Source organism: Manis javanica, chromosome 4 (genome assembly GCF_040802235.1).
Source record: "Manis javanica isolate MJ-LG chromosome 4, MJ_LKY, whole genome shotgun sequence".
Classification (NCBI taxonomy): Eukaryota; Metazoa; Chordata; class Mammalia; order Pholidota; family Manidae; genus Manis; species Manis javanica.
This window is the reverse complement of record NC_133159.1, coordinates 25,654,777-25,672,879: the sequence shown is the minus strand read 5'-3', so window position 1 is coordinate 25,672,879 and position 18,103 is coordinate 25,654,777. Positions and strand designations below refer to the sequence as shown.

General features: G+C 42.9%; 1 protein-coding gene across 5 annotated transcripts in view; it reads left to right on the top strand.

Moving 5' to 3' along the window:
- The window catches only part of CSMD2 (CUB and Sushi multiple domains 2), a 600,037-nt gene that overhangs the window by 69,324 nt on the left and 512,610 nt on the right, over positions 1–18,103 (top strand). For all 5 annotated transcript variants that reach the window (XM_073233614.1, XM_073233613.1, XM_037010709.2 and 2 more), the window contains exon 2: positions 9,411–9,627. In XM_073233614.1, the coding sequence (XP_073089715.1) occupies positions 9,411–9,627 (217 nt within the window). The remainder of the gene's footprint in view (positions 1–9,410; positions 9,628–18,103) is intronic.

Sequence of the window (18,103 nt, the reverse complement as noted above, 5' to 3'; positions counted from 1 at the left end):
AATTCATATGGAACCACAAAAGACCCTGAACAGACAAAGCAATCCTGAGAAGGAAGAATAAAGCTGGGGGGATTTTGCTCCCTGACTTCAAGCTCTACTATAAAGCCACAGTAATCAAGACAATTTGGTACTGGCACAAGAACAGACTCGTAAATCCATGGAACAGAATAGAGATCCCAAATATAAACCCAAGCATATATGGTCAATTAATATATGATAAAGGTGCCATGATGTACAATGGGAAAATGACAGCCTCTTCAACAACTGGTGTTGGCAAAACTGGACAGCTACATGGAAGAGAATGAAACTGGATTATTGTCTAACTCCATACGCAAAGGAAACTTGAAATGGATCAAAGACCTGAATGTAAGTCATGAACCATAAAACTCTTAGAAGAAAATGTAGGCAAAAATCTCTTGAATATAAACATGAGCAACTTTTTCCTGAATGCATCTCCTTGGACAAGGGAAACAAAAGCAAAAATGAACAAATTGGACTACATCAAGCAAAAAAGCTTCTGTACAGCCTAGGACACCATCAGCAGAACAAAAAGGCATCTTACAGTATGGTAGAATATATTTGTAAACAACATATCCAACAAGGGGCTAACATCCAAAATATATAAAGAACTCACACACCTCAACACCCAGAAAGCAAATAACCCTATTAAAAATTGGGCAGAGGATATGAACAGACAATTCTCCAAAGAAGAAATTCAGATGTCCAATAGGCATGTGAAAAGATGGTCCAAATCGCTAATTATCAGGCAAATATGAATTAAAACCACAATGAGATATCATGTCGTACAAGATGGCCAACATAGAAAAAACTAGGAACAACAAATGCTGGCGAGGATGCAGAGAAAGGGGAACCCTCCTACACTGCTGGTGGGAATGTAAGCTAGTTAAACCATTGTGGAAAGCAATATGGAGGTTCCTCATAAAACTAAAAATAGAAATACCATTTCACCTGGAAATTTCACTCCTAGGAATTTACCCAAAGAAAACAACTTCTCAGATTCCAAAAAAATCTATGCACCCATATGTTTTATCACAGCAGTATTTACAATAGCAAAGATACGGAAGTAACCTAAGTGTCCATCAGTAGATGAGTGGATAAAGAAGAGGTGGTTCATATACACAATGAAACACTATTCAGCCATGAGAAGAAAACAAATCCTACTGTTTGCAGTAACACGGATGGAGCTAGAGGGTATTACGCTCAGTGAAATAAACCTGGTGGAGAAAGAAACCTACCAAATGATTTCCGTTATTTGTGGAGTATAACAATGAAGCAAAACTGAAGGAACAAATCAGCAACAGATTCACAGACTCCAAGAAGCAACGAGCAGTTACCAGAGAGGAGGGGTGGGGGATGGCGGGTGGGGAGGGAGGGAGAGGGGGACTGAGGGGTATTATGATTATTACACATGGTGTTGGGGAGAGTCACGGGAAAGACAATGTAGCACAGAGAAGACAAGTAGTGACTGTGTCATCTTAGTACACTGATGGACAGTGACTGCAATGGGGTATGGGGGGACTTGATAATAAGGGTGAATGTAGTAACCACAATATTTTTCATGTGAAACCTTTATGAGAGTGTATATCAATGATACCTTAATAAAAAAAAGATGTGATGGGGACCTATATAAAGAAAAGTACAAATTTTACTGAAAGACTAGCTGGTATTTATTGATTACTTACAATTTATCAGGTACTGGCTGACGTTTAGCAGTTTTGCAGGTATTATGAATATATATAACCATCCTGGAAGTGGGTGTTAATTTTAAGGATGTTGAAACTAAGGTTTAGAGGGTTTACATAAAGTGCCCAAAAAGTATTAAGTGTTAATACTGAAATTTGAACGCTAGGATTTTTTACCTCTGAAACCCAAACTTTCACTCATCCATCCAGCCCCAAAATATGTATGGAGTGTCTGTTATGGGCAAGTACTGAGCTAGGTGCAGGAGACCCTAAATGGGTCTCCTGATGGAGAAGCCGTATAAACACATCCTTATATCACCATTGGTGAAGGCAATGATATTCACAGAGAATGATGAGCAAGCAAAGTCGAGTACTTGCCGTTGTCTTGCGGGTTCCAAGGAGGCTCCCTGGGGAAGGCAATGAGTCTTAAAGCACCTGGAGTCAGCAGTGGGAGGGACCTAGAGCAGCATTCCAAGCACAGAGAGCTGGGTGGGCAATTAATATTCAAGAATTCATTCATTTAACCAACAAGCCTTCTGTGAGCATCTGCCGGGTGCCAGGTACTAGTCTGGGGGCTGGAGAGAGAGCAGAGGACAGAAGAGCACCCCTGCTTTTGTGGAGAATGCATTCTAAGGGCAGAGGGCACAAAGTCACCAAACAGAGACATATGTGTCAGAGGGGCTAAGTGCTGTGGAAAAAAATAAGGCAGGAAACTGGAGCAACTGTTTTGAGAGCAGGGAGGCTTGGATTTCATTTACGTGGTTCCTGCAGAAGTGATAATTTGACTCCAGACTGGGAGGAGGGGGTGTGGAGTGGGCCACACAGCTATTGGGGAAGGAGGTTTCTGGGCTAAAGGTTGAGCAAATATAAGAGTCCCAAGGTAAGTGAGGGATGGGATTAGGGAACAGCCAGGAGGCAGCATGGCTGATGAGGCAAGAGCAGAGGAGAGACAGTAGAGGTCAAGAGGTGGCCGGTGTCCATTCAGGTAGGGCTTTTGAGGCATGGCAAAGACTTTGGCTTTTATGTTGAATGAGATGAGAAGCCACCCTGTCTTTAGCAGAGAGAAATATTTCTAATATTACCGAGAAAAAGACAGGTAAAGAAAAGCACACAGCCAGATAGAAAACAACATTAGCAACAAATATGACAGAAGAGGAAAATCCTGATTCTATAAAGAATTAGTACGAATTAATAAGAAAAGTAGTAAGACCTTATAGAAGATGTAAGTACATGAAATTTAGAAACCTATGTATGTCAGAAATAAAATTAGAAGGCCAGAACTACCCAAACATATATTTAGTGCATATGATGCATAGAGGATATAAATGTGTACATCACTAAGAAAAAATAAACACAATGATGGAAAATGAGCTAAATATTTCATCAGATAGTTCCTGAAGGGAGGGATTAAAATTACTAGGAAAAGCTAAAAAAATGTTGAGTCTGAGTCACAAAGAGATACTAAATAAAACAAGATAACATTTTTTGCACCTATCAGGTAATCAAAAGCTTCTCAGTAATGTAAAACACACTGTTGGTGAAGATGCCTTGAGACAGGCATTCCTGTTGAAAATGTAATTGGTGGCCATTTTCTCAAAAGAACTGGGGCAATCCAGAGCCAGGGCCTCAGAAATGTTCATACCCTTTGATCCAGTAACATGCACTTTTGGAAGTCTATCGTGGAGAAATCACCCAAAAATAAAGGCATGAATAACAAGCTGAGATCTAGTTCTTGAGGACTGGTTTTGACCAGGTTTGGTAGCTGCATTGACTAGGGAGAGGCATGGGTGAGAGAAGGCAGCCTATCCTGAGAAAGCAATGCACACCTTGCATGAAAGTCCATAGCAGCATTCCTGTCTACAGGGCAGCAAGCTGGTCACTGGAACTGAAGAACAGGTAGCCCTTTTCTTGGAAGAAATTCAGCATTTCATAGGCCTGAAAGGGTATTTAGCTCTTTGGAGTGGACTCCCACTCTATTAGCATTTCAATCTGGAGTGACCACTCTGGTTTATGACTTTCTCAATTCAGTAATAAACATTTGATTTCAGGGAGACTTCCAAAGGAGTCAGGCTTATAGCCCTATCTAACCATCTCCAACAGTGCCTGCCACAGAGGTCAGCCAGCCTCATATGGACAATATCCACCCCAGAAACCAAAGCTGGACACGTTTACCATATAAGTGAGCATTCATTCTGGGACTCTGGCCATGGAAAAGCATTTTCCACTGCGCTGACCAGCATTCTGACACCAGACCTTACTAAGAGTTCAGGTCTTATTTATAACAGAAAAAAAGAAATCCAGAGACAATTTAAATGTTTGACAATAGGAGAACGGTTGAGTAAATGCTAGTATAACCATCTACTGGAATGTTGGGTATCCATTTAAAATGCCATTTATGAACAGATTCAATATCTTGGGGAAAAGCTCATGTTACAATGTTTACTGAATTGTTGCAAAAGAAAACTGAGAAATGACCTGAATGACCATCAGCAGGGGAGTGGTTGAATAAATTGAGATACATGCAGGCCTTGGAATATTATACATTTTTATAAAAAATAAGTTAGATGTGTATCTACTGACCTAGAAGGTGTCCCTGATGTACTGTTAAGTGAGAAAGCAGTTGCAGAAAAATGAGCTAAGCTACAATCTCATTTTTAAAACAAAATAAAAGTTCTACTGGAACATGTCCATTTGTTTGCATGAAGAGGACAGGATTGGAGAGGGACACATACCTGCCTATTAACTTTGGTAACTTCGGATTGGCTGCAAGGGAGAGAGACTGGAGGTCAGTTTTTCTTTATGTATCTTTGTGTTGCATACATGCATATCTATAAATATTACAAGTGCACATTACCTTTTGTAATTTAAGACCAAAGAATAATTTACTGAAAAAAGAGCACATGATGTTATTATATATACAATTTTATCTCAGTAATGTGAAATGTACATGGAAAAATATAGAAAAAAGTGAAAATATAAACAGCAGTTGCCTCTGGAAGGAAGTTGAGATTATAATGTGCCTCTTTTTTTTATTCTTGCCTATATTTTCCAAATCTTCTACAAAATTTGAACAAAACATGTAAAATCTAACGGCCTCCACCTTCTCACCAGTCGGTCTTGTCTTTAATTATTACAACCTGGCCTCTGTCTACCTTGCCACCCACCAATTGCCTTTGCTGAAATTCAAGTATCCATTTTGAACACATTTATTGAATTGTAGGCACTGGGGATGCAGCAGGAACTAGGACAAAGTTCCCACTCTTCAGCATTCTTACTTCCAGAGGGACCATCTAGATCAGCCAGGTGACTTCATCCAAGACCCTCATGTAGCCTCTTTGTGGTGCTCAACACATTGAGTCACCTTCTCCTGTACGGAACTGCCCTCTGGTTCTCCTTCCACCATTCCTTCTGCCTCCCTGTTCCCTACTCTGCTCCTTTTCCTGTCCCCATACATAGCAAGAGTTCCCAGGGGCTCTGTTCTGACCTCTCTTCACTTCTTCCTTCACAGCAGGAGATACGGTTCATACCCAGATTCTGAGCCAGAAACTGTACAGGTCTGAGCTGAGGAGCAGTCTGGGATGCAAGGCATGGTGGTAAATGTTGGTGTCAGTCAGTGGTTGTCCAGAATGTGAACAAGTTGGGGTGGCCCTTAGGTATGGCCCCTGTGGGGTCAGCACTCTGGACTCACTCTGCGTGTCACCCCTTTAGTATAAACAAATGCCAGTTGGATGCATTTGTTCATGTGTTGTCTGTGATCCAGGCTGCATGGGCCATCACACAGTCTAACCTAGAGGGATGAATGAATGAAAAAGCATGTTAAAATGACATCACCAGGCAGGTGATATAAGCCCAAGTAGATCTGGTAGTTGTGCCAGTAAGAGGAGGTTTAGGGAAGTGAACTGGCAGGCTTCTTTGAAAGTTACAGAGATAGAAGCTTTACTTCATTATTATTGTAGTTGAATGTTTTTCTGGTTTCTGGGACACATGTCGTCTTTTAAGAACTAACTTGTTCAATACCTTTCTAATTTTGCAGTTATAGTGCTTTTTTGTTCTTGAATAGTTGATTAGTAATAGCTATATTACTTTTCTACCTAACATTTTTGTATGCCTTTTTCTTTCTATTTTTGTCAGATACATACTTTTTGTATCATTGTAACTAAAATCTTGTAGTATGTCCACAGCTTCTGTGTTCAGAAAATCAGAAAATTATTTGCCTATATTTTCTTCTAATTCTTCTTTGGCTTTTTTAAAAAATTCAAACTCTTTATTCTATCAGGAATTAATTTGAGTGTATGGTATGATTGAGGAGATAACTTCTTATCCCAAACAGTTAATTAGTTGACTGTGCAAAAATATTTTTCTTTTCTCATTGATTTTTTTACTGTTGTCTTACACATATTTCACTTCTTACATGTGTCAAGGATATTCCTGCAATACAGTTTCCTGTTCTGCCTGTCCACTCCTGGATCACCTCCATCCTGTTTTCATATATCTCATTTGATGATTCTGTTTAGTGTCTTGTAGAATGACAGTTCTACATTTATGTCTTTTCCAAAAATATTCATTGTCTGTGACTGCCTATTTTTCCAGTTAAACTTAGGTATTATTTTCCTAAATTTAAAACAGGTCACTGGGCTTTTAGTCAGAATTGCATTAAGCTTATAAATTAACTTTCAATAACTTTTCAAAAGGTTAATATTCTAAATTAACCTTTCAGTAGTTAGTTTTTCCTCTCAAGATTACTTTGTCTCTCCAATTATTCAAATTGTTTTATTCCTCTCTAAAAGTTATTTTTATACAGTGCCTGCACATTTGCATACTAAATTTATTTCTATTTTTTATATGCGTTTTGTGGTTATCATACATAAGACCTTTTCTCTTTATATTTTTATCTGTCCCTGGCATATGGAGATGTTGATTTCATATATTTTGCATTTGGCTACTTTACCGAAATTTCTGATTAGCTCAAAAAGCTTTGTAATTGATTCTTCTGGGTTTTTGGGTATATTAAAATATCATCTGCAAACCATATTTTTGCTGGCTCTTTTCTCATTTATTTTTCTTGTTTTGCATGAGTTAGCTCCTCCAATAAGTCGTGAAATCTCAGAGGTGATAGAATCGTTTCTGTCTCATTCCCGATATTAATCATGGTGTTTCACAAGCATGATGTAGGTTATTGTTCTAAAATGGGTGCTCTGTCATGGCAAGGAAATATTCTTTTCCCAGTTCCAAATGCAGCTTTTAATCAGGATTACGTGTCTAACTTCATTAAATGTCCACTTAGTATTTATTCAGAGCTTAATTTTTTTCCTCCTTTTGTGGGACACTTTGTGTTAAGAGATTTCTCAATATTAAAGTAATTTTAGAGACTAGCTGTCCTTTATCAGTTAATTCCTAAAGTGGGCTTGCAAAATAATTAGTGTTGAGTCAGTTTTTCTGCATCCTAGTTCAGAAGGTGGATCTGAGGTGGACTGCTTATATGTGTATCCCGTCTCTGAATAATGGTGTGACTTGGGCTCTATTCCTGAGTATCTCTTTGCCTTAGTTCTTCATTTGTGAAATGGACATGATATTGATAGTTTCCATCTTAAGGGATATTGTGAGGATTAAACAAGTCCATGTATGTAAAGTTCTTACAAGAGTGTAACCAAACACTCACTAAATGCAAGCACTATATTAAATCACTGAGAAATTTATCACGTGCCTGGTGCTGAACTTGGGGTGTAGATTCAGAGATAGGAAAATTCACATATGGCCTGTCTTCTCATGGAGCTTACAGCCTGCAAGAAGACAGATACATATGAAATAATCACATGGAAGCATGGAAATGTGCTTTTTTGGTAAGTGCTACCAAGGAGAGGTTATGGTATCATGAGAGGACACCAATAGGGAGTTTGATCTAGTCAGGGAGAGACACTTGACTGAGATCTGAAAGATAAATATACCAATATGGGAGAGAATAGTATTCTAGTAGGCAAACACAGTATATGCAAAGGTCTGGAGGCAGTGCAGTAAGAGACTGTGTCCAGTACAAAGGACTGAGAAGGCTGGGATTTGACTGGAAAGCTGGTGGACTTGAGGCTAAGGGGTCACTAAGGGCCAGACCATGCAGAGACCCTCATAGGTCTACAAGTGATTTTTCCTTATGGGAGAGCAATGAGTGGCCACAGAAGGCTTGGTATAGGTGGGGAGAAGCAGAGGTGACCCAACTAGATTTCTGTTTTGAAAAGATGCCCTACTTAACAGTGTTAGCAAGGACAAGAGTAAACATGGTTGACCAGTCAGGAGGTTTCTATGGCAGTGCAGGGGAGAGATTGGTGTGGGGCCGGAGCAAGTGGAGACAGACAAGGGTTGTGAAGGAGAAGAAGGTGTCAGGAGAGGATGGGGGACATTAAAAACCTAAGCATCCCTTAGGAGACGTTGGGTCTGGAGCTCCGAGGGAGGTCTGGCCTGGTATGTGAAGTTGTGAGTCATCAGTGTGTAAGCAGGGAGGTCCTCTAGACTAGCCAGAGAGGAGGAGAGGCTCCAACACTGAGCCTGGAAAGGAGCCAGAGAAGGAGCAGTGGGTGGAAAGAAGTGTGGTGTGGGAGAGAGCTTGGCACCACCCACTGCAAGCGTGGTCCCCGAGCAGCAGCTCCATTGCGTCAGTAGGTAGCGTGCAGAGCTAGGTAAGCAGCTGTCCAGCTCCCCACAGATGCTGTCAAGCAGGACCTCAGCATAAACCTTTCATCCAGATCCCCAGGCAATCCCTGCACGCAGTGAAGTCTGCAATGCTCATGCCTGGGAGGAGTGTTTCCAGAGGGAGAGTGTGTGTGGGCAATGCCATTAGAGGCAGCTGAGAGACAGGTCTGTTAGAATGAAGACTGGAGGAATGCCCACTGGACCATCAGTGACCTCAGCAGACCTGTTTGGGTAGATTGGATCAACAGGGCCAGAAGGCAGAAGCAACAGGGCGGGAGAGTGAGTGGGAAGTCAGGAAATGGAGACAGAAAGTATAGACAGATTGTGTTTTCTAGAAATTTGGCTGCAAAGGGAAAGAGGGAGACGGGGCTGCAGGGAGATGAGGAGTGGAGTAGGAATTGTTTTCTTAATGATAAAGTCTTGAGCACATGTCAAATGGGAAGGTTCCTGTGGAAAGGAAACGATTGAACGTATGTAACGTGTGTAAGAGAGAAACAGAAGGTTCTTGAAGATTAGAGAGGAATGGGATCCAGAGGGCACACGGGAGGAATATATTTAGATAGAAGGACTGGTCTGGACTCGGAAGGCAAGGGGATTCCCCCTGGTGGCTCTGGTTTCTGTGGAGAGTGGGAGGGGAGGCAGTGGCTGAGCGGAGGGGCCTGCAGAGGAAGGAGGCTGTGAAAAATGGAGCAAGTTAGAAATTGTTGTTCAGGCATTTAATGTTGTAAAGGGGAAGCCCAAGTCCCACCTGGTCTGGTTGCCACTTGTTTAAAACCCTCTGAGCCTTGGCCGCCTACCTCACAAGTTGTTGCAAGGCTTCAGTACAACAGCACACATTTTATCACCAGGACGGCACACGGCACTAGGAGCTCGCACTCCGTGTCGGTCACCCGTCTTTCCTCCTGCTGGCCCCGATGAAGCAATTGAAGAGAGGGGTAATGGTTCTTGGACACAACATGCCCATCTCCATGGAAGCTTGTGGGCATTCTTCCAGTTGTACTGAACCGCTCCCTTTCTCTCTCCCAGGCCAGAACTGCACATTCCAGCTGCAGGGTCCCAATGGGACAGTCGAGAGCCCAGGGTTCCCTTATGGCTACCCCAATTACGCCGACTGCACGTGGACGATCACCGCGGAGGACCAGCACAGGATCCAGCTTGTGTTCCAGTCCTTTGCTCTGGAGGAGGACTTTGACATCCTGTCGGTGTTTGATGGCCCACCCCTGCCAGAGCACCTGCGAACCAGGTACCACCTCCCCTTCTCCCCACAGCCAATAGCTGGGCCCTGAGCCAGGCTTGCTAACCAACAAGGACCTCTGTTTTCCTGAGGCCTGCCCTTAACTTCTGTGCTCTCTTTACATTTCCCAATTCCTTTCTCCTGCTTAGACATGCCCAATGGGCAGGACTGAAGAGTGGGGCATTTGGGAAGACCCAATAGAAGACACAGAAACGTTATAGAGAAATCGAAGTCTTTCTATTGAAACCTTTTTTGCATGCATATGTATGTATATTCTGAGCACACACAGGAATATCTCTTTCTCCCCTTGGACTCAGCAGGTATGACTTGAAGGCCAATAGCAACCATGTCTTGTATCCTGTACTTGAAAACCATCAATACGTTGTTGGAATTTTCCTGGCATTCATGTGGCCTCGGTGAGGGGTATAGAATCGGGAATTTGGGGAAGTTCCTGTTCTCTCAAACCCCATCCCAGCTGAGGCAAAAGAAGGCTGTGGAGAGGGGGAGACTGCTGCCTCCCAAGGGGGAGCACTCGCAGGGAGGAGGGAGACAGGGAGGGAGGCTTCCCCCTCTGCAGAAGAGGCAGGCTTGTCTGGGGCACAGGCTAAGGCCCCAGCATCATAGCTCTCCAGGTTTTGCTGACCCAGTGGCTGGGTGCCTTACTTCATCACAAGCCTTGTCCTGGTCCTGCCAGCCAGGTTTTGGGCTCTCCAAGGAGCCAAAGAGTTTCTGACTGATCAGCTAGGCCTTGGAAAGCCGAGGGTGCTAATCAGCGGCACACAATGTGTGGTCCCTTGCCAGGTGCTTAACCCTCAAGGCTTCCTGTAAGATGCCACTGAGCCCTTGGCTTGCAAGCTCCTGGGCTTGGGTCACAGATGACATTTACAGAACAGCACCAGCCCTCTTCTCTCCCCCTCTCTGCCCTCTCAGGGCAGTGCTGAGGTGAGGCTGCCAAGCCTGCGGCAGGGGTGGGCGCATCTGGGACCTCCTGAGCTGGTAGTTTCTCCCATAGACACGATGGGGCTTAACCCTACCTTGACATTTAATAAAAGAACACAGTTGGTGTTCTTTTCCTAAAATTGGAGTTCACTTCACTTATTCATCCCCCAAGTATTTCATGAGCACCTAGTATGTTCTGGACACTGGCTTGGGTGCTGGGATACAACCGTGAGCCAAAGAAAGCCACTGTCTTCATGGAAGATACCAGCTACTGGGGCAGACAGGCATGGGCTGTGAATATGTGAGTTTGGAGTTTAAGGACATCATAGCAAGAGAGAGAAAATTGGGAGACTGGGATTCAGTGGTGCTTCAAATCATGAGACTGGAAGAGGTCACAAGTCCTCACCATCAGATGTTGCGGTGAGCTGACACCATCCATGCACATGTGTGTAGACTTTTGATGAATGTTTAATGGATGTTGAAAGACAAAAAGTAGAAAGACAGGCTAGTAGGGTGCTTGGCTGGGGTGTGGACGGCTGGAGGCAAACTCTCCTGCTAAGCCCACGGAGTTTTTCCAGCGCTGCTTGCTCTCAGGGCAGGGTGCACACATATGTGGTCAAAGCTCTGTTTTCTGACACAGGTGTTTGTGGCTCTGAGAGTGAAGTGCAGAAGACCCACCAGGAGTGGGGATTGCTCTGGCCTGGAAGGAAGGGATTTCCATGACTGAGGGAGGAGGGCCGGGTAGGGAGGGCCTGCCCTGACTGGGTGTGCGCCCGGCCATGGCATAGCCCCCGTGGCCGCCCAGCCATGTGTGAGGAGGAGGCCCCCAGCGTCTGCCTTCACTAGGTCATCCCTGCCTCCCTGCTCAGGTTCCTCCTCCCTGTTATCTTCCTGATCTGCTCATTTCAGTCCATTCCAGGAATAGCCAAGGGCACGCAGGCTCCGCAGAGGGGGAGGGGCTGGAGTGCTCTGCCTCTTAGCACCCCTGAGACCAGAGGATCCCGCGCCCTGGAGGACACCAGAGGGGAAATGACCCCAGAGGGCAGCCCAAACAGCTCCTTGAAGGCTTTGGAATGCACTCCTTTGGGGGCATAGGGGAGATAGCAACTGGGGCTTGTTGGGGACCCTTGGGTCCTTGTGAATTTGTTCATGTTCTTGCCTCGTTATTAGTCTACTCAGGTGTTCTTGTTTTCATGAATCCGTTTCGGTATGTATGTTTGTCTAGGAAATCAATCATTTTATGGATGATTTCCTAGGTGTCAAGGTATCAGCCTGAAATTGCACACCGTTTTCCCATGCAGCATTCCATCTCCAAAGTATCTGGGCTCGCCTCCCTTTTCTCACATCTGTCCTGTGCATTTGTATTTTCTTTCTTTTTACTTAATTAGTCTTGCCAGAGTTTGCCTATTTTATTGGTCTTTTTAAAGTTTCAACTCTAGGGCTATTAATTTTATTCTTTCCCTATTACCTAATTTATTGATTTCTGCTTTTATCTTTATTCATTCTTTCCTCTCACTTACCTTAGTCTGATGTTGCTCGTCTGCTGATTTCGTGAATTGAATTAGTTTCATTATTTCTTGTTTGATAATAAAGACTTTAAGAGGCATTTTCCCCTGAGTACAACTTTCACCACATCCCATAGATTTTGATGGATAGTCATTATTTTAGAAAGAGTCTCTAATTGCAGTTTTGTTCCTTCCTTGACTCTAGGATTTTTTTTTCCTCAAATTTTCCAGTAATAGTTTTTATACTTAAAAAATTATTATCTAGTTGTGTTGTAGTATGATTGGATTATGATTTCTACTTTGGAGAATTTGTTGGCTTTTTCCCCACAGTATAAGATCAATTTTTGGTAAATGTTCTATAGATATTTGAAAAGAACATATATTCTGTGGTTGAAGGCTGAAAAATTCATGGTATTAATATTATTCTGATTTCATATTTATTGTCTAAGTGATGTTTATCAAGGATAAGCAATGAGTTGTTTTCACATTTGCACTATTGTTCTTGTCCATTTCTCCTTTTTTTGTAAGTTTTTGCTTTATATTTTGATGCTCTACTTTTCAGCATGTATTGTTAAGTATTAGCTCATCAGAGGGAATTTTATATTTTTTTAGTATAAAAGTTATCTTTATCCCTATGTCTTTTTTTGTCTTAAGTTCTGCTTTGATACTGATATAGCCACTTCATTTCCTTTTAGATTTGTGTTTATTGGGTCCATTTTGCCAATTACTCAGTTTTTAATACTTCTATGTCATTGTTTTAGGTGTATCTCTTACACAGCATATAGCTGTATTTTTATTTTTAAACCTTTACTGAGAGTCTTTGTTCTTTAACAGGGAAGCTTATCCCCTCAAAGTTTTGGTGATAATTGATATGTTTGCAATACTATAATATTTGATGCTTTTTTGTTTTTAAGTTTCCATACTATTATTTCCTTTTCTGTATCTTCAAGTGCAAGTTTTCTTGGCCTTTTCTGTAATTGTTATTGTGCTAGTGGTTAATGTTACTTCTTCAGAACACATTTTAAGCTGTATTTCTTTGTCAACCTCTTTTCTACAAGTCTTTTTCTTAATCAGGTCTTACTGGCACTGCATCTTACAGAAATCTCTTAGTGTTTGAAGCTTGAAGGTGTCTTTTTTTTCCCTAGTTTCTACAAAGGACATATATATTCACTACTTTTATATACTTTAGGTTATTTCCATGAGAATTTAGAGGATCAGGTTAAAGGGGAGTTAACATGCTGTCTTGGCTTTCTATCTTGACCTTGAAATTTCTCTGAAGATTTTTATTCTTTCTGAAGCTATTGTGAATAGAATTATTTTGTATATTAGTTTTGCATTATTCGTTGCAAATAGAAATAGTTTTTTTTCTGTTGATCTTGTGTCTATGACCTTATTGAACTCATTATTAATAGTTGAAATAGGTTTTTAATATCTGTGAAAAAAATGTTTAGTTTTTCCTTTCCAATCTAGATCTCTTTTATTTCTTTTTTTATGACTTATTGCACTGGATGAAATCTCCAGTATAGCACTGAACAGAAGTGGTGAGAGTGGACATCTTTGTCTCATTCCTGATTTTAAAACATTCAGTCTTTCTCTATTAAGTAGGATATTAGCTGTAGGTGTTTGGTAGATGGATTCTGGCATGATCTGGCTGCAGTTTGGAATATGCACTGGGGTGGGGCCCAGACCAGCGACTGCCAGTCCAAGCAAGAGGCAGTGGTAGCCTGAACTAGAACAATAAAGAAAGAATATAATGTTGGTTTGTATGATATTATAGAAAATCTTGTCCCTGAAGTTAAGGATGGATTTATAGGGACTGTGACTTGGCAATATGAAAAAGGAAGGGATGGAGATGACTCTACAGCTTCTGGCTTAGGAAGCAGAAAATACGCCATATCACCATGCGGTGAATTCCAGTCAAACTCCAGTAAAATATGTTCTCACAGCATCCCAGGGAATTTGCTGTGTTGACATTATTCTTGGTCTGGTGGAACAGGTAGGTCACCTCCTCTCAGTGTTATCCTGTGAGACAGTATGGTGCAGTGGATTTATACCCAGCTAGGTTCTACATTTCTTAATGCTGTGTCCTGTGCAAGGTCTGGCTTCTCTGAGCTCATCTATAAAATGCAAGTGACGTGGACCCGTCTTACAGGGTTGTACGTGAGACACCTGCTGCAGATCCATTAGTGCTCTGTAAATATTATTTGCCTCCTTTCCTGCCCTTGTCTTCCTAGGACCTAGGGACTTGGACTATTCTAGAAGGCTTTTGTGCCTGTCCTGCCACTTCATTGGTGGCCCACTCATTAGACCTTTTAGATCAAGTGACTGCAGGTGGGGGGATACTGAAGAAGGGATTGGGCTCGCGGGGAGTCATTCACCGTGGGTGGCACTGGGGATCCCATCGTAGCCCAACAATGGGGCAGGACTGCCAGGGAGCCTGTCCCAGGTTCCTCTCTGCTTGCATGACTTGGGGCTTTCTGTGTTTATTGCCTAAAACTTGATAGGTCTAAGTTTTGCAATTCTGTGCTTTATTAATGCATTTCTCTTTTCTTCCCTTACTTCCAACACTGATCTTGTGCATTTTATGTATGGATGCATTCAAGCAAAAGGCTAAAGAGTCTCCCATCCCTATCCCCAACCTCCTAAAAACTCAGCTTTTCTCCTGCTGCTTGCTCATGGGTTGTGCTGTGAGCAACGAGCTTCCTCCTGGATTGATTCTAAGCTCCATGAGGCTGGGAGCCCCGCCTTCTCCCGTGTTTTGCTGTAGCAGAGCCATGCAGTGAAATGTACATTTTGCTTGTGGATGACAGGAGTTTGAGTTCTAGCTCCTCCCTCCCTGCTTGGCATTGGGAAGTTCATTTGACTCTTACGCTAAGCATCCTTATCTGTGAAGTGGGAATATTAATATCTACCAAAAGGTTAGTTGGTGAGAATTAAATTAAATGATGTGTGTAAATTGCTTTGAATTGTGATGAGGTATAAACAGAAGGAATACTTGTGTAGTTGTAGAAAAACACTAGAAAACATAATTAAGCAAAAAGGCACACAAAAGACCCAATAAATGTATATGTCACAAGGCAGAGCAGTGTTTCTTTGCTGAAGGTGATTTTGCCCCCCCGGAGGAGCATTTGGCAATGTCTGGAGACATCTTTGGGTGTCACAACTGGGGGTGGGGGATGTGCTACGGCATTTAGCAGCCATGCATAGGACAGCCCCCACCACCAGTGTCAGTAGTGCTGAGGTCGAGAAATCCCGAGATAGGTGATTGAGGAGTTAAGCCTTTAGCATCAGACACAGCTGGGTTCTAATCCATTTTCTGTATCAGTGACCGTGGGCAAGTGAGTCAGCCCATCTGAGCCTCAGTTTCCTGTTCTTCAAAATGGAAACTCTCAGGGATGCGCTGTACTGGCAGTTGCACCTGGCATCATTAATGACGAGGTGCCACGAGGCACACTGCGCACAGCTTGTTCCAAATGCAGATGCTATTCATCTCCCAAAGACTCCCTTCCTCTACCAGGAGTGCATAGCCATCTTCTTGAAAGCATCTCACATTTCATCTAGAGCTATTCACAAGCAGCACCGTCCCAGGGTGCCAGAAGGCAGCGTCTGGCTGCTTGAAATTAAATTTACAATAGAAGCTGATCAGATTCTTCTCATAATGGATCAGGGTGGGAAATGAGAGTACAAACTGGTCTTGAAGGCCTGGGAGCCTGTAGGAGTTTGGAAATTAGCAAGAGAAGAACAAAGAGCCTTCCAGATAATGCGGTGTCAGCTCCGCCTGGATGAATTACCGAAACGATCCCCACATCTCTGCTTTTGCAGTTAGATGGCCTTTAGGTGCTGGCAAACATCCTATTGCCTTGCAGTTTAATGTGGAATGAAGTTTTCTAATGGAACATGGACAAACGTGATCTATGGAGACGCTGCTAATAAATGGCATCACTGTGAATTGCAGGGTTTATAGGGTGCTGGCAATGACTGCACCAGTTAAGTACAGCTAAGCATCCCCTAATTTAGACTTTTGGGCTGAAGTTATGGGAAACACTATGACTTGTTCCCTCAATTACTGGCAAGACGCATGCTGTCATCAGCCTGAGGGGGATGCAGTTTTAGTCGTTTGGAGTTGGTTGCGGATTTTACTCAACTGGCGTTAGACACCTGTTTGGAAGTTGTAAAAAAATATGCAAATTTTCCGGATTTACTATCTTTTTATGAATATGTATCACAGCAGAGGTCCCTAAAGGACCTCTCTGTGGCTTCCTTATAAAGTGTGCCTTGCACATCAATAGGGTGTTATCTTCGGAGGGTCCTCTCATCAGAGCACCTTGAGAATGTGCACTTGGGGGCAGGAGGTAGCTGGTAGGACCCATGGGGATGAGGGAGAATTCTTTGTTTAGGACTGAAATAGAGAGTGGATTCTGGAAAGGGAAAAGAAGAAATGATGACACTGAATATCTATTATGGGCCAGCCACTGTGCTAGACACATTCATTTGTTCATTGTCATTTATTCAACATTTATGGAATGTCTGCCAAGAGCGCCAAGTGTTGGGGATACAGTAGTTAACTAGGCAGCCTCTGCTTGCAGGGAACTTGTAGTCTTTTTAGGGAGACAGATAAATAAGCAGGCAAAGACAGTGTAGGATGCTGCGCACTATGTGAGGAAGCTGACCCTGCTGGAGGGAGACCCTGGTAGGTGCTGGCCTGTCTCAGATGCCTCCTGGCATCTGCCTCTTGGCTCAGTTATCACTTACTCATTCTTCCTATCTCAACTCACTTGTCACTTCCTCACCCTGGGATTCCCCTGACACACCCCCACTTCTTAACTTGGTCAAACCCTCCGTGGTGCGCCCCTCAGATCTCCACACATCTGTTGTTCATGGTTTTACGTGTGGGTGTGTGTGGTTGTTTCAATTTACACCCATCTCCCCCAAGTCTGTGAGCTCCTTGACTGTAGAGACTGCTTCTGTTTCACTCTTCACTCTATCTCCATAGCTGGCCCATAGAAGGCACTCCGCAGATACTTATGGGGCAAATGGATGAATGCTGTCTGGAGGAAGGGATCCCTGGTAGAGCATCGGGTGTGGGGATGGGGAGAGTGTTCAAGCTAAGAGAATAGTATTTGTACAGGTCCAGGCAAAATCAAGAGAAAGGTGAGGTGCAGAATGGCAGGGGCTTCACCATGGTTGCGGAGCCGAGGGTGTGGCTGGGCTTGATCACCAGCAGCCCTGTCTGCCGTGCCAGGGAGCTTGTCACACATCCTAATGGAAGTGCGGATGCACTGAGAAGCATTAAACAGTCATTACATGTGTTATCTGATAATCCAACAACACCCCCATAAAATGGGCAGTGTTAACCTCTTTGCAGAGGCTAAGCTAGCTTCTAAGGTCCCTAACCTGCTAAGTGGCCAGAGGAGGAGGGACCATGGGTCTCCAGGCCCAGAAGCAGGGCTTTTCCCCTGACACCAAGATGCCTTCTTGCTGCTTTTTATTCATTGCATTCATTCTATTTCCTTTTTAAAAATTCATTCCATTTTCCTTTTTAAGAAATCTCTTTAAAATAGTGAAGGTACAGGAACTCACTACTTGATAAAGTCAAGCAGTGCAGCAGCACATGGAGTTAAAAAAATGCAAGTGCCTCCTTCCTCAAACCCTCGTCCCAGCCCCACTCCCTGGAGGTGACTGCCGTTAACAGTTTGGTATGTGTCCAATTTCTTTTTAAATAAAGATTCATTAAACTGCCCATGAGGCTTATTGGGACATCCATCAGCCCTTTAAAAATTGTTCTGATGAATTAAGTGTAAACTAATTAGAAACATGGATTCAATTACCCTCGAAACACACAAGGGTTTAATAATTAATAGGAAGAGGGCTTGAGGCCAAAGGCATTATGGATTTTATCAAACCCCTAACATCTGAAAAGTAAATATGTTTTATTCACCCTAAATGTTGGCAAATTCGCCAACCGGAGGCAAACCTGTTGTCAGGAGCTTTGTGTTTAATCAGGAAAGTTATCTATGATTAATAAGGACTCAACTGAAGTG